Here is a 14159-nt window from a genome sequence, read left to right as displayed (position 1 = left end):
TCATAAGTTCCCTTACTATTTCCGGAGGTACTCCACACTGCCCGCTCGGAGTTTTCCACCACCACGGACGTCAGGAGCTCGGCCACCTCATCTTCTTTCCCTGTAGACTTGGGGGACACGGATTTCTAGAGTCCTTTCTGCAACTAGGGCTGCCGTATTTATTGATAAGGGAAGATCAGTTTTCCTTATCAATTGCACGTTGGCCTGGCGCCAAAGGGCTTCTCTTCCCCGTGTTTCCTCCTGTTCCGTGTCCTCGGCCTCTTGGGAAACTTTTTCCCCAAAAGGATATTTGCGTGTTAGGGAATGTTGCTGCTAAAACAGCAGCCTTCTCTTTCTGATCTTTTAGTTGCCCTTTTGGGTTTCTCTGTTTCTTTTCCAAGTCCTCTCTCCAATTCCCAATGTCCCTCTTGTAGTGAGGGGCCCAACACTGCGCACGGCAACGAAGGTGCGGCCTGACCAGTGCCGAGTTCAGGGCAACAATCCCTGCCCTGCTCCAACTGACCACACCATTTCTGATTCAAGACGGGTTGCCTTTGGCCTTCTTGGCCACCTGGGCACAGTGCTGGCCATATTCAGCGGAAGTCGACCAACACCATCCAAGCCTGTGGCGTTGCCGGGGCTTGTTGTGACCCGAGAGCGGGAGCTGGTACCGAGCCTACTGAAGCCTCATCGAACTGGCCTGGGCCTACGGATGCAGCCTGGCACGACGCCCTCTGAAGAGCCTTCCTGCCTGCCCTCAAGCACATCAGCACTCCCACCCAAGGGGCTTTGCTTTGGAAACTTAAGGCTAGTGCACTCAAAGTCTTTGTCAGTACGATAAAAAGACTGGGAGCGGGGTCCCAGAAGGAAGGAGGACGCGGAGGCGCAGGCTTGGATGCAGCACAGCTTTAATGAGCCAAAGAAGAAAAAGGGGGTGTCTCACAGGGAGCACCAGGGGCAGCCCCCAAGACGCGGTGGAGCCGCCGCGGGCTGGCACTGGGGAAGGGGAAAAGTCAGCAGCAGAGGAAAGAGGGAGGAGAGAGCGGAGCCCTGAAGCTCCTCAGAGTCTCCTGTCCAGCACCATCTTCTGAGGTCTTGAAGCTTCTTGCCCAAGGAAGGCGTCCAGCAGCCTTAGCAGGGGCGGCACCTGCTGCCACAGTAGCCTCTGGTAAGGCAGGAGAGGTCAAAGCCCCCGGAGGAGATGGGCACTCCCTGGCTGCTGAGGATGCTGCCGGCGGCAGCGGAGGTGGAGGAGCCCACAACGGTGTTCTGCGGGAAGGAGCTGAGGATGGGGCCGGGCAGGGTCACCACCACAGGAGAGGGTTCGATGACGACGGTGGAGCTCTGGCACTGTAAGCAACAGGGCTCAGTGCAGCTGTTGGCCAGCGGGGTGGGGCCGCAGGGCTGGCACGGGCTACAGCAGGACATGTCTGTGGGCAAGAGGTGCACCTGGGAGAGAGGGCAGGGGAAGCAGAAAACGGGGACACGTGAGAAGCAGCACTGCAGCCAGTCAGAGTGGAGCCAAGGCACCTCCCGGCCTGGCTTAAAGACCCCCCCAGAGACACCTCAACTAAGTCCCAGCCCCACCCTGTAGAAGACAGACCTTCTGTGCCCTCTCCCTTGAGAAGCAGCTGCCAGCCCTGGGCTCGCACAGCCCCTCTCAGCTGAGACATGCATGGAGGAAAGACCCGATGGAGAAGGAAGAGGACAGGAGGCTTTGCACTCACCTGGCTGCCAAGGAGAAGGAGGCGAGAGAAGTGGATGGGAGAGCAGAGAGTTGGGCTGCCTTTTATAGTAGTCCCGCACTGCCTCAGGCCCAGAGGCACCCTCTCTGGAAGTAGTAATTTTCTGACAAGCTCAAGACAAATGCAAAGCATCCCAGCTAACGCCCTGGGCTGTGTCCTGCTTTCCTGCCCTGATGCCTTTGCACTTCCTGGCTTATGCCACGTACTTCCCAGCAGGAGGCTTCTCTAAGGGCCGGGATGAGAGGCCCGAGGTTTCCCGGGCCAGAAAGACGTCAGTGTGGCAGAAGACTCAGCTCAAGCGCTGAAGGCACGCCGTGCAGGCAGCACCTAGGTCATTCCTGTGGGCTTGCGTGTGGCAAAGGGCTCAGGCAATGGGCACCCCTCTCACGCTTCTCCTGCGCATGCCCAGGGACTGCCTCTTGAGGGGGGACGTGGCACATCCTTTGCTCTCATGCCCCCAACCTCTCTCTCTGATGGGTGCTCCTTGTCGCAGAACGACGTTCTTAGAGGCGGGCAGCCGTGGATTGATTCCTGCGTGTGCGAAATCAGGCAAGGAAGGTGGGAGACAGACAGGGAAGGAAACAAACAGGCAGTGGATCCACGGACATGTAACCTGGGAAGAATATAAGGATGTTGCCTGGACGTGTAGGGGTGGGCTTAGGGAAGCTAAGGCCCAGTGGGAGCTAAATTTGGTGAGGGGTGTGAAGAAGAAGAAGAAGAAGAAGAAGAAGAAGAAGAAGAAGATGGGCTCCTACCGGTGTGCTGGCCCCAGAAGGAAGACTAAAGGAAATGCGCACACCCTGCCCCAATCCTTAGGACAGCAGAGCTGATGACAACGGACAGGGAGAAGGCTGAGGTACTCAACAATTTTTTTCCTCAGTTTTCAACGGTAATCTCTCTTCCAACGTCTGTCAAGCCCCTGAAGCTCAATGCTTCAGGGACAGGGGCGGTGAAGTCTCTCCCCTTGCAGGAGAAGGTGAGGTTTGAGAGTACCGGAGGAACCTCAACATACCTATGTGGTAGAGCAGAGATGATAGAATGGTCTGGTTGGGAGGGACCCTTAAATATATAATCTAGTTCCATCCCCCCCTGCCGTGGGCAGGCACATCTGCCACTAGACCAGCCTGCTCAAAGCCCCATCCAACCATGCCTTCAACACGTGCAGGCATGGGGCATCCGGCTTCTTGGGGCAAACTGCTCCTGTACCTCACCACCCTCACAGGGCAGGTTTTCTTCTTGACACCTGCTCTAAACCTACGCTTTTCCCCTTTAAAACTGCTACCCCTTTTCCTACCACTACACTCCCTGATAGAGTCGAGCCCCATCTCTCACGTCGGCCTGCTTCCAGTCACGGAAGGCCACTCTAAAGTCTCTCCAAAGCTTTCTCTTCTCTACCCTAAACAACCTCAACTCTCTTGGCTTTTCTTTCGTAGGGGAGGTCTTCCATCCCACGCCATTCGTACCTCTGAACTGCAGAAATACGGGTTTGATGCAGGGACTGTTAACACGGGTAAGGAATTGGCTTTCTGGCCACATCCAAAGAGTTCCGCTCAATGGCTCCACGTGCAAGTGGAAACCAGGAATGAGTGGTGTGCCTCAAGGCTCTGTACCGGGACCAATAGTATCTCCCTTCTTCCTCAGTGACATAGACGCTGGAATCGAACGCACTCTCGGCAAGTTTGCAGACGGCCCCAAGCTGAGTGGTGCAGTTAGTTCCCTTGAGGGAAGGGATGTCATCAGAGCCACCTTGACAGGCTTGAGGAGTGGGACTGCGTGAGCCTCGTGAAGTTCAACAGGGCCAAGTGAAAGGTCCTGCCACTGGGCTGGGGCAGTGGCCGGGATCAACACAGGCTGATAAGCGGATTCAGAACTGCCCCACGGAGAAGGGCTTGGAGATACTGCTGAAACATTGGACGTGAGACAGCAGTGCACAAGATTGTTCTCTAAGCCCTTCTCCAGCTTCATTGCCCTTCCTTAGACAGGCTCCAGCACCCGAACATCCCTCTTGCAGTGAAGAGCCCATCAGTGCAAACAGCAATGACCCAGTGCCGAGTTTGGGGGGACAATCACCGCCCTGCTCCTACTGGCCTACTGACCACACCGTTTCCGATTCAAGGCAGGATGTCATTGGCCTTCTCTGCCAGTCGGGCACAGTGCTGGCTGATATTCAGGCAGATGTTGACCAACACCATCCAAGCGCAGGAGGCGGCGCTGAGCGTGGCTTCAGCCTCATACAATAGGCCTCAGCCTACGGAAGCAGCCTGGCCAGAACCCTCTGAAGAGCCTTCCTGCCTTCAAGCAGGTCTACACTCCCCCCCAGTGTGGTTTTGTCTGGGAAGTTAACGACGGTGCAGTCCAGCCCTCCGTCCATATCTTATCCAATGATAACGATACGGAAGAAAACTGGCTGCTGTGCTGAGCCCTGGGGGAACAGCGCTGCTGACTGTAAAGCAAGTAATGGAGGCTGCAGGGCACAGAGGCTGCATTTCAGGTCTCGGAGGACATCTCTGCCAGCCCAAAGGAAGCGCCATTCAGAAGCAGAAGGGCTCCTGCAGTGCTCATGGACACACCTGCACGTGCCCGCACGATGAGGGTCACACAAGGACAGACTGACACAAACGTGCCCAGCAAAACGCTCCGTCGGCCTCTGACTGTTGCAACACGGTCAGAGCTTCCCCGTGAAAGCCCGGTGGCATGAGAAAAGGAGCGCCCATCAGAGAGGGAGAGGTGGAGGGCATAAGGGCAAAGGATGTGCCACATCCTCCCACAAGGCAGTCCCTGGGCATGTGCAGGAGAAGCGTGAGAGGGGTGCCCATTGCCTGAGCCCTTTGGCACACGCAAGCCCACAGGAATGACCTAGGTGCTGCCTGCACGGCGTGCCTTCAGCGCTTGAGCTGAGTCTTCTGCCACACTGACGTCTTTCTGGCCCGGTAAAACCTCGGGCCTCTCATCCCGGCCCTTAGAGAAGCCTCCTGCTGGGAGGTACGTGGCATAAGCCAGGAAGTGCAAAGGCATCAGGGCAGGAAAGCAGGACACAGCCCAGGGCGTTAGCTGGGATGGCTTGCGTTTGTCTTGAGCTGGTCAGAAAATTACTACTTCCAGAGAGGGTGCCTCTGGGCCTGAGGCAGTGCGGGACTACTATAAAAGGCAGCCCAACTCTCTGCTCTCCCATCCACTTCTCTCGCCTCCTTCTCCTTGGCAGCCAGGTGAGTGCAAAGCCTCCTGTCCTCTTCCTTCTCCATCGGGTCTTTCCTCCATGCATGTCTCAGCTGAGAGGGGCTGTGCGAGCCCAGGGCTGGCAGCTGCTTCTCAAGGGAGAGGGCACAGAAGGTCTGTCTTCTACAGGGTGGGGCTGGGACTTAGTTGAGGTGTCTCTGGGGGGGTCTTTGAGCCAGCCCGGAGGTGCCTTGGCTCCACTCTGACCGGTTGCAGTGCTGCTTCTCACGTGTCCCCGTTTTCTGCTTCCCCTGCCCTCTCTCCCAGGTGCACCTCTTGCCCACAGACATGTCCTGCTGTAGCCCGTGCCAGCCCTGTGGCCCCACCCCGCTGGCCAACAGCTGCACTGAGCCCTGTTGCAGGCAGTGCCAGAGCTCCACCGTCGTCATCGAACCCTCTCCTGTGGTGGTGACCCTGCCCGGCCCCATCCTCAGCTCCTTCCCGCAGAACACCGTTGTGGGCTCCTCCACCTCCGCTGCTGCCGGCAGCATCCTCAGCAGCCAGGGAGTGCCCATCTCCTCCGGGGGCTTTGACCTCTCCTGCCTTACCAGAGGCTACTGTGGCAGCAGGTGCCGCCCCTGCTAAGGCTGCTGGACGCCTTCCTTGGGCAAGAAGCTTCAAGACCTCAGAAGATGGTGCTGGACAGGAGACTCTGAGGAGCTTCAGGGCTCCGCTCTCTCCTCCCTCTTTCCTCTGCTGCTGTCTTTTCCCTTTCCCCAGTGCCAGCCCGCGGCGGCTCCACCGCGTCTTGGGGGCTGCCCCTGGTGCTCCCTGTGAGACACCCCCTTTTTCTTCTTTGGCTCATTAAAGTTGTGCTGCATCCAAGCCTGCGCCTCCGCGTCCTCCTTCCTTCCGGGGCCTCCCTTCTATCTGCTCAGCGAAAAGGTCAAGGAAGGGGAGGGTGGCAAGCATTGCAGTGCTTCTTGTTTTCTGCCCTTTCCCTTGCAGGTGACAAAGGCCTCCCTGGCTACTCCGCAGCCCCGGTCCTTCGGTGAGCGCCTGGCTCCAAAGGCTGCCAGGTGTGGGGATGGGAAACAACAACGCCAGGCGACAGCCCACGGCCTTATCTCCCCCTTCCCCTCCCCTCTATTACCCGCTCTAGGGTCCATGGCCAGCGCACACGGGCACGGGCTGACGAGAAAGTTACCTCCAGCAGTCCCTCAGCGCCTGGCTGGGCACGTGCTCTCCTGGGTGCAGAAAAGGAAATCCTGCCAAGGGTTAGTTAGCAGAGGGGTCGACAGGGCTGCCTTCTGTGAGGAGGTGCCACAAGCTGTCCTCATGTCAGATGGAGCCAGTTCCAGACGGCTCCAAGACAGACCCGCTGCTGGCCAAAGCTCAGCCAATCAGCGACGCTGCCAACGCCTCTGTCAGAACGTATCTGAGGCAGCCGGCACAGAAACTGACGCTTTCACTCCACTTCCCATTAGTCCTGCCCAGGTTTCTGCTTTTCACCTGCCTATACATTAGCAGATTGCTTCCAGCAGAATGGTTATTCTTACTGTGCTCCTAACCGAGCCTGGACACTTCGACATCACTTCTCCCCTTTTGAGATTTAGCCCTTTCTTTCTCTTCGATAATTCTCAGCCCCCTTTTGTACTGCTCTTATCTGAGGCCTAGGCAATGTTTTGGCACTCCAACTTTTAGAACAACCCCAACACTAGTCATCTTCCAGTCAAGGTTGCTCTTCAATTTTGGACTAGGCCTTTTCACTTTTCTTGCAGTTTCTCGTCCTTCCAGGTTCAAACGTAGGCCAGACCTCCCGGGTGAAAGGAGGGGGCAGGGGTAGCCAATGGCGGTGGTGGCCTCTGGTTTAAAAGAAAGACCTGTGCAAAGAGGATAACATTTGTGAGGCAGGTTATCGGGATAGGGGTTTCCAGACGTTGTCTTGAAAGGACTTACTTTTTCCTTAATCCTCACGGTGATCCTGACCCTCGAGAAAGCCAAAGGCCAGGCTCCCAACACCATTCAATATCAGCCTTCTGGCATCACTTTTCACTTTGCCTTTTCAGGGTTCCGCTTCTCCCTTTTGACTGGGGGCCTCCAAGGAGTACGGAGCTCCCATTCAATCTTTAAGAGCTTTGACACTCCTTCTACTGCTTCGATTGCAAAACGAGGTCCGCTGTCCGGTTACAGCCCTTCTGGAAGCCTTGCTTTTAACATTGCCTTTACCCCTTCTTTTGCTCAGCTGCTGCGGCACGGGAAAGATTCGGGCCATCCTGACAAAGGGTCAGCCATTACCAGGACATTTTTGCTGTTCATCCTATGTTGGTATTCCAGCAAAATCAACGTGCCAATGTTTTCCAGGCATACGGCCTCTTTTTACCTCTCCTGATGGGGGTTTCTTTTGCATTTTGGCCTTGGCTTTTCTAAACACGTTTCACACCGCTGGGCAACGCTTTTCGCAACTTTCAGCATGCTAATTCCTACAGCGTACACTTTTACCATTTCCACTAAGGCTTCAGCTCCCCTGTGCATGTTGCAAGGTGTCCGCTTCATAAGTTCCCTTACTATTTCCGGAGGTACTCCACACTGCCCGCTCGGAGTTTTCCACCACCACGGACGTCAGGAGCTCGGCCACCTCATCTTCTTTCCCTGTAGACTTGGGGGACACGGATTTCTAGAGTCCTTTCTGCAACTAGGGGGCTGCCGTATTTATTGATAAGGGAAGATCAGTTTTCCTTATCAATTTGCACGTTGGCCTGGCGCCAAAGGGCTTCTCTTCCCCGTGTTTCCTCCTGTTCCGTATCCTCGGCCTCTTGGGAAACTTTTTCCCCAAAAGGATATTTGCGTGTTAGGGAATGTTGCTGCTAAAACAGCAGCCTTCTCTTTCTGATCTTTTAGTTGCCCTTTTGGGTTTCTCTGTTTCTTTTCCAAGTCCTCTCTCCAATTCCCAATGTCCCTCTTGTAGTGAGGGGCCCAACACTGCGCACGGCAACGAAGGTGCGGCCTGACCAGTGCCGAGTTCAGGGCAACAATCCCTGCCCTGCTCCAACTGACCACACCATTTCTGATTCAAGACGGGTTGCCTTTGGCCTTCTTGGCCACCTGGGCACAGTGCTGGCCATATTCAGCGGAAGTCGACCAACACCATCCAAGCCTGTGGCGTTGCCGGGGCTTGTTGTGACCCGAGAGCGGGAGCTGGTACCGAGCCTACTGAAGCCTCATCGAACTGGCCTGGGCCTACGGATGCAGCCTGGCACGATGCCCTCTGAAGAGCCTTCCTGCCTGCCCTCAAGCACATCAGCACTCCCACCCAAGGGGCTTTGCTTTGGAAACTTAAGGCTAGTGCACTCAAAGTCTTTGTCAGTACGATAAAAAGACTGGGAGCGGGGTCCCAGAAGGAAGGAGGACGCGGAGGCGCAGGCTTGGATGCAGCACAGCTTTAATGAGCCAAAGAAGAAAAAGGGGGTGTCTCACAGGGAGCACCAGGGGCAACCCCCAAGACGCGGTGGAGCCGCCGCGGGCTGGCACTGGGGAAGGGGAAAAGTCAGCAGCAGAGGAAAGAGGGAGGAGAGAGCGGAGCCCTGAAGCTCCTCAGAGTCTCCTGTCCAGCACCATCTTCTGAGGTCTTGAAGCTTCTTGCCCAAGGAAGGCGTCCAGCAGCCTTAGCAGGGGCGGCACCTGCTGCCACAGTAGCCTCTGGTAAGGCAGGAGAGGTCAAAGCCCCCGGAGGAGATGGGCACTCCCTGGCTGCTGAGGATGCTGCCGGCGGCAGCGGAGGTGGAGGAGCCCACAACGGTGTTCTGCGGGAAGGAGCTGAGGATGGGGCCGGGCAGGGTCACCACCACAGGAGAGGGTTCGATGACGACGGTGGAGCTCTGGCACTGTAAGCAACAGGGCTCAGTGCAGCTGTTGGCCAGCGGGGTGGGGCCGCAGGGCTGGCACGGGCTACAGCAGGACATGTCTGTGGGCAAGAGGTGCACCTGGGAGAGAGGGCAGGGGAAGCAGAAAACAGGGACACGTGAGAAGCAGCACTGCAGCCAGTCAGAGTGGAGCCAAGGCACCTCCCGGCCTGGCTTAAAGACTCCCCCAGAGACACCTCAACTAAGTCCCAGCCCCACCCTGTAGAAGACAGACCTTCTGTGCCCTCTCCCTTGAGAAGCAGCTGCCAGCCCTGGGCTCGCACAGCCCCTCTCAGCTGAGACATGCATGGAGGAAAGACCCGATGGAGAAGGAAGAGGACAGGAGGCTTTGCACTCACCTGGCTGCCAAGGAGAAGGAGGCGAGAGAAGTGGATGGGAGAGCAGAGAGTTGGGCTGCCTTTTATAGTAGTCCCGCACTGCCTCAGGCCCAGAGGCACCCTCTCTGGAAGTAGTAATTTTCTGACAAGCTCAAGACAAATGCAAAGCATCCCAGCTAATGCCCTGGGCTGTGTCCTGCTTTCCTGCCCTGATGCCTTTGCACTTCCTGGCTTATGCCACGTACTTCCCAGCAGGAGGCTTCTCTAAGGGCCGGGATGAGAGGCCCGAGGTTTCCCGGGCCAGAAAGACGTCAGTGTGGCAGAAGACTCAGCTCAAGCGCTGAAGGCACGCCGTGCAGGCAGCACCTAGGTCATTCCTGTGGGCTTGCGTGTGCCAAAGGGCTCAGGCAATGGGCACCCCTCTCACGCTTCTCCTGCGCATGCCCAGGGACTGCCTCTTGAGGGGGGACGTGGCACATCCTTTGCTCTCATGCCCCCAACCTCTCTCTCTGATGGGTGCTCCTTGTCGCAGAACGACGTTCTTAGAGGCGGGCAGCCGTGGATTGATTCCTGCGTGTGCGAAATCAGGCAAGGAAGGTGGGAGACAGACAGGGAAGGAAACAAACAGGCAGTGGATCCACGGACATGTAACCTGGGAAGAATATAAGGATGTTGCCTGGACGTGTAGGGGTGGGCTTAGGGAAGCTAAGGCCCAGTGGGAGCTAAATTTGGTGAGGGGTGTGAAGAAGAAGAAGAAGAAGAAGAAGAAGAAGAAGAAGAAGAAGAAGATGGGCTCCTACCGGTGTGCTGGCCCCAGAAGGAAGACTAAAGGAAATGCGCACACCCTGCCCCAATCCTTAGGACAGCAGAGCTGATGACAACGGACAGGGAGAAGGCTGAGGTACTCAACAATTTTTTTCCTCAGTTTTCAACGGTAATCTCTCTTCCAACATCTGTCAAGCCCCTGAAGCTCAATGCTTCAGGGACAGGGGCGGTGAAGTCTCTCCCCTTGCAGGAGAAGGTGAGGTTTGAGAGTACCGGAGGAACCTCAACATACCTATGTGGTAGAGCAGAGATGATAGAATGGTCTGGTTGGGAGGGACCCTTAAATATATAATCTAGTTCCATCCCCCCCTGCCGTGGGCAGGCACATCTGCCACTAGACCAGCCTGCTCAAAGCCCCATCCAACCATGCCTTCAACACGTGCAGGCATGGGGCATCCGGCTTCTTGGGGCAAACTGCTCCTGTACCTCACCACCCTCACAGGGCAGGTTTTCTTCTTGACACCTGCTCTAAACCTACGCTTTTCCCCTTTAAAACTGCTACCCCTTTTCCTACCACTACACTCCCTGATAGAGTCGAGCCCCATCTCTCACGTCGGCCTGCTTCCAGTCACGGAAGGCCACTCTAAAGTCTCTCCAAAGCTTTCTCTTCTCTACCCTAAACAACCTCAACTCTCTTGGCTTTTCTTTCGTAGGGGAGGTCTTCCATCCCACGCCATTCGTACCTCTGAACTGCAGAAATACGGGTTTGATGCAGGGACTGTTAACACGGGTAAGGAATTGGCTTTCTGGCCACATCCAAAGAGTTCCGCTCAATGGCTCCACGTGCAAGTGGAAACCAGGAATGAGTGGTGTGCCTCAAGGCTCTGTACCGGGACCAATAGTATCTCCCTTCTTCCTCAGTGACATAGACGCTGGAATCGAACGCACTCTCGGCAAGTTTGCAGACGGCCCCAAGCTGAGTGGTGCAGTTAGTTCCCTTGAGGGAAGGGATGTCATCAGAGCCACCTTGACAGGCTTGAGGAGTGGGACTGCGTGAGCCTCGTGAAGTTCAACAGGGCCAAGTGAAAGGTCCTGCCACTGGGCTGGGGCAGTGGCCGGGATCAACACAGGCTGATAAGCGGATTCAGAACTGCCCCACGGAGAAGGGCTTGGAGATACTGCTGAAACATTGGACGTGAGACAGCAGTGCACAAGATTGTTCTCTAAGCCCTTCCCCAGCTTCATTGCCCTTCCTTGGACAGGCTCCAGCACCCGAACATCCCTCTTGCAGTGAAGAGCCCATCAGTGCAAACAGCAATGACCCAGTGCCGAGTTTGGGGGGACAATCACCGCCCTGCTCCTACTGGCCTACTGACCACACCGTTTCCGATTCAAGGCAGGATGTCATTGGCCTTCTCTGCCAGTCGGGCACAGTGCTGGCTGATATTCAGGCAGATGTTGACCAACACCATCCAAGCGCAGGAGGCGGCGCTGAGCGTGGCTTCAGCCTCATACAATAGGCCTCAGCCTACGGAAGCAGCCTGGCCAGAACCCTCTGAAGAGCCTTCCTGCCTTCAAGCAGGTCTACACTCCCCCCCAGTGTGGTTTTGTCTGGGAAGTTAACGACGGTGCAGTCCAGCCCTCCGTCCATATCTTATCCAATGATAACGATACGGAAGAAAACTGGCTGCTGTGCTGAGCCCTGGGGGAACAGCGCTGCTGACTGTAAAGCAAGTAATGGAGGCTGCAGGGCACAGAGGCTGCATTTCAGGTCTCGGAGGACATCTCTGCCAGCTGAAAGGAAGCGCCATTCAGAAGCAGAAGGGCTCCTGCAGTGCTCATGGACACACCTGCACGTGCCCGCACGATGAGGGTCACACAAGGACAGACTGACACAAACGTGCCCAGCAAAACGCTCCGTCGGCCTCTGACTGTTGCAACACGGTCAGAGCTTCCCCGTGAAAGCCCGGTGGCATGAGACAAGGAGCGCCCATCAGAGAGGGAGAGGTGGAGGGCATAAGGGCAAAGGATGTGCCACATCCTCCCACAAGGCAGTCCCTGGGCATGTGCAGGAGAAGCGTGAGAGGGGTGCCCATTGCCTGAGCCCTTTGGCACACGCAAGCCCACAGGAATGACCTAGGTGCTGCCTGCACGGCGTGCCTTCAGCGCTTGAGCTGAGTCTTCTGCCACACTGACGTCTTTCTGGCCCGGGAAACCTCGGGCCTCTCATCCCGGCCCTTAGAGAAGCCTCCTGCTGGGAAGTACGTGGCATAAGCCAGGAAGTGCAAAGGCATCAGGGCAGGAAAGCAGGACACAGCCCAGGGCGTTAGCTGGGATGGCTTGCGTTTGTCTTGAGCTGGTCAGAAAATTACTACTTCCAGAGAGGGTGCCTCTGGGCCTGAGGCAGTGCGGGACTACTATAAAAGGCAGCCCAACTCTCTGCTCTCCCATCCACTTCTCTCGCCTCCTTCTCCTTGGCAGCCAGGTGAGTGCAAAGCCTCCTGTCCTCTTCCTTCTCCATCGGGTCTTTCCTCCATGCATGTCTCAGCTGAGAGGGGCTGTGCGAGCCCAGGGCTGGCAGCTGCTTCTCAAGGGAGAGGGCACAGAAGGTCTGTCTTCTACAGGGTGGGGCTGGGACTTAGTTGAGGTGTCTCTGGGGGGGTCTTTGAGCCAGCCCGGAGGTGCCTTGGCTCCACTCTGACCGGTTGCAGTGCTGCTTCTCACGTGTCCCCGTTTTCTGCTTCCCCTGCCCTCTCTCCCAGGTGCACCTCTTGCCCACAGACATGTCCTGCTGTAGCCCGTGCCAGCCCTGTGGCCCCACCCCGCTGGCCAACAGCTGCACTGAGCCCTGTTGCAGGCAGTGCCAGAGCTCCACCGTCGTCATCGAACCCTCTCCTGTGGTGGTGACCCTGCCCGGCCCCATCCTCAGCTCCTTCCCGCAGAACACCGTTGTGGGCTCCTCCACCTCCGCTGCTGCCGGCAGCATCCTCAGCAGCCAGGGAGTGCCCATCTCCTCCGGGGGCTTTGACCTCTCCTGCCTTACCAGAGGCTACTGTGGCAGCAGGTGCCGCCCCTGCTAAGGCTGCTGGACGCCTTCCTTGGGCAAGAAGCTTCAAGACCTCAGAAGATGGTGCTGGACAGGAGACTCTGAGGAGCTTCAGGGCTCCGCTCTCTCCTCCCTCTTTCCTCTGCTGCTGTCTTTTCCCTTTCCCCAGTGCCAGCCCGCGGCGGCTCCACCGCGTCTTGGGGGCTGCCCCTGGTGCTCCCTGTGAGACACCCCCTTTTTCTTCTTTGGCTCATTAAAGTTGTGCTGCATCCAAGCCTGCGCCTCCGCGTCCTCCTTCCTTCCGGGGCCTCCCTTCTATCTGCTCAGCGAAAAGGTCAAGGAAGGGGAGGGTGGCAAGCATTGCAGTGCTTCTTGTTTTCTGCCCTTTCCCTTGCAGGTGACAAAGGCCTCCCTGGCTACTCCGCAGCCCCGGTCCTTCGGTGAGCGCCTGGCTCCAAAGGCTGCCAGGTGTGGGGATGGGAAACAACAACGCCAGGCGACAGCCCACGGCCTTATCTCCCCCTTCCCCTCCCCTCTATTACCCGCTCTAGGGTCCATGGCCAGCGCACACGGGCATGGGCTGACGAGAAAGTTACCTCCAGCAGTCCCTCAGCGCCTGGCTGGGCACGTGCTCTCCCGGGTGCAGAAAAGGAAATCCTGCCAAGGGTTAGTTAGCAGAGGGGTCGGCAGGGCTGCCTTCTGTGAGGAGGTGCCACAAGCTGTTCTCATGTCAGATGGAGCCAGTTCCAGACGGCTCCAAGACAGACCCGCTGCTGGCCAAAGCTCAGCCAATCAGCGACGCTGCCAACGCCTCTGTCAGAACGTATCTGAGGCAGCCGGCACAGAAACTGACGCTTTCACTCCACTTCCCGTTAGTCCTGCCCAGGTTTCTGCTTTTCACCTGCCTATACATTAGCAGATTGCTTCCAGCAGAATGGTTGTTCTTACTGTGCTCCTAACCGAGCCTGGACACTTCGACATCACTTCTCCCCTTTTGAGATTTAGCCCTTTCTTTCTCTTCGATAATTCTCAGCCCCCTTTTGTACTGCTCTTATCTGAGGCCTAGGCAATGTTTTGGCACTCCAACTTTTAGTACAACCAAACTTCCCCAACACTATTCATCTTCCAGTCAAGGTTGCTCTTCAATTTTGGACTAGGCCTTTTCACTTTTCTTGCAGTTTCTCGTCCTTCCAGGTTCAAACGTAGGCGAGACCTCCCAGGTGAAAGG

At 56.7% G+C, this 14159-nt stretch overlaps 1 protein-coding gene and 3 pseudogenes across 1 annotated transcript; 2 read left to right on the top strand and 2 right to left on the bottom strand.

Moving 5' to 3' along the window:
• Positions 1–1110: 1110 nt before the first annotated feature.
• LOC133625969 (uncharacterized) lies at positions 1111–3689 on the bottom strand. Its single transcript, XM_062001658.1, is given in 5 exon segments — positions 1111–1428; positions 1707–1802; positions 1805–1835; positions 3335–3441; positions 3624–3689. Coding segments are annotated over 5 exon segments (618 nt in total).
• A 622-nt stretch (positions 3690–4311) lies between these two features.
• On the top strand, positions 4312–5525 carry LOC133625960 (feather keratin Cos1-2-like; annotated as a pseudogene).
• Positions 5526–8545: 3020 nt separating this feature from the next.
• Positions 8546–10622, bottom strand: LOC133625949 (feather keratin Cos1-2-like; annotated as a pseudogene).
• A 1130-nt stretch (positions 10623–11752) lies between these two features.
• On the top strand, positions 11753–12965 carry LOC133625941 (feather keratin Cos1-2-like; annotated as a pseudogene).
• Positions 12966–14159: the final 1194 nt, after the last annotated feature.

Source organism: Colius striatus, chromosome 1, assembly GCF_028858725.1.
Source record: "Colius striatus isolate bColStr4 chromosome 1, bColStr4.1.hap1, whole genome shotgun sequence".
Taxonomy (NCBI): Eukaryota; Metazoa; Chordata; class Aves; order Coliiformes; family Coliidae; genus Colius; species Colius striatus.
This window is presented reverse-complemented; position numbering and strand designations above follow the sequence as displayed.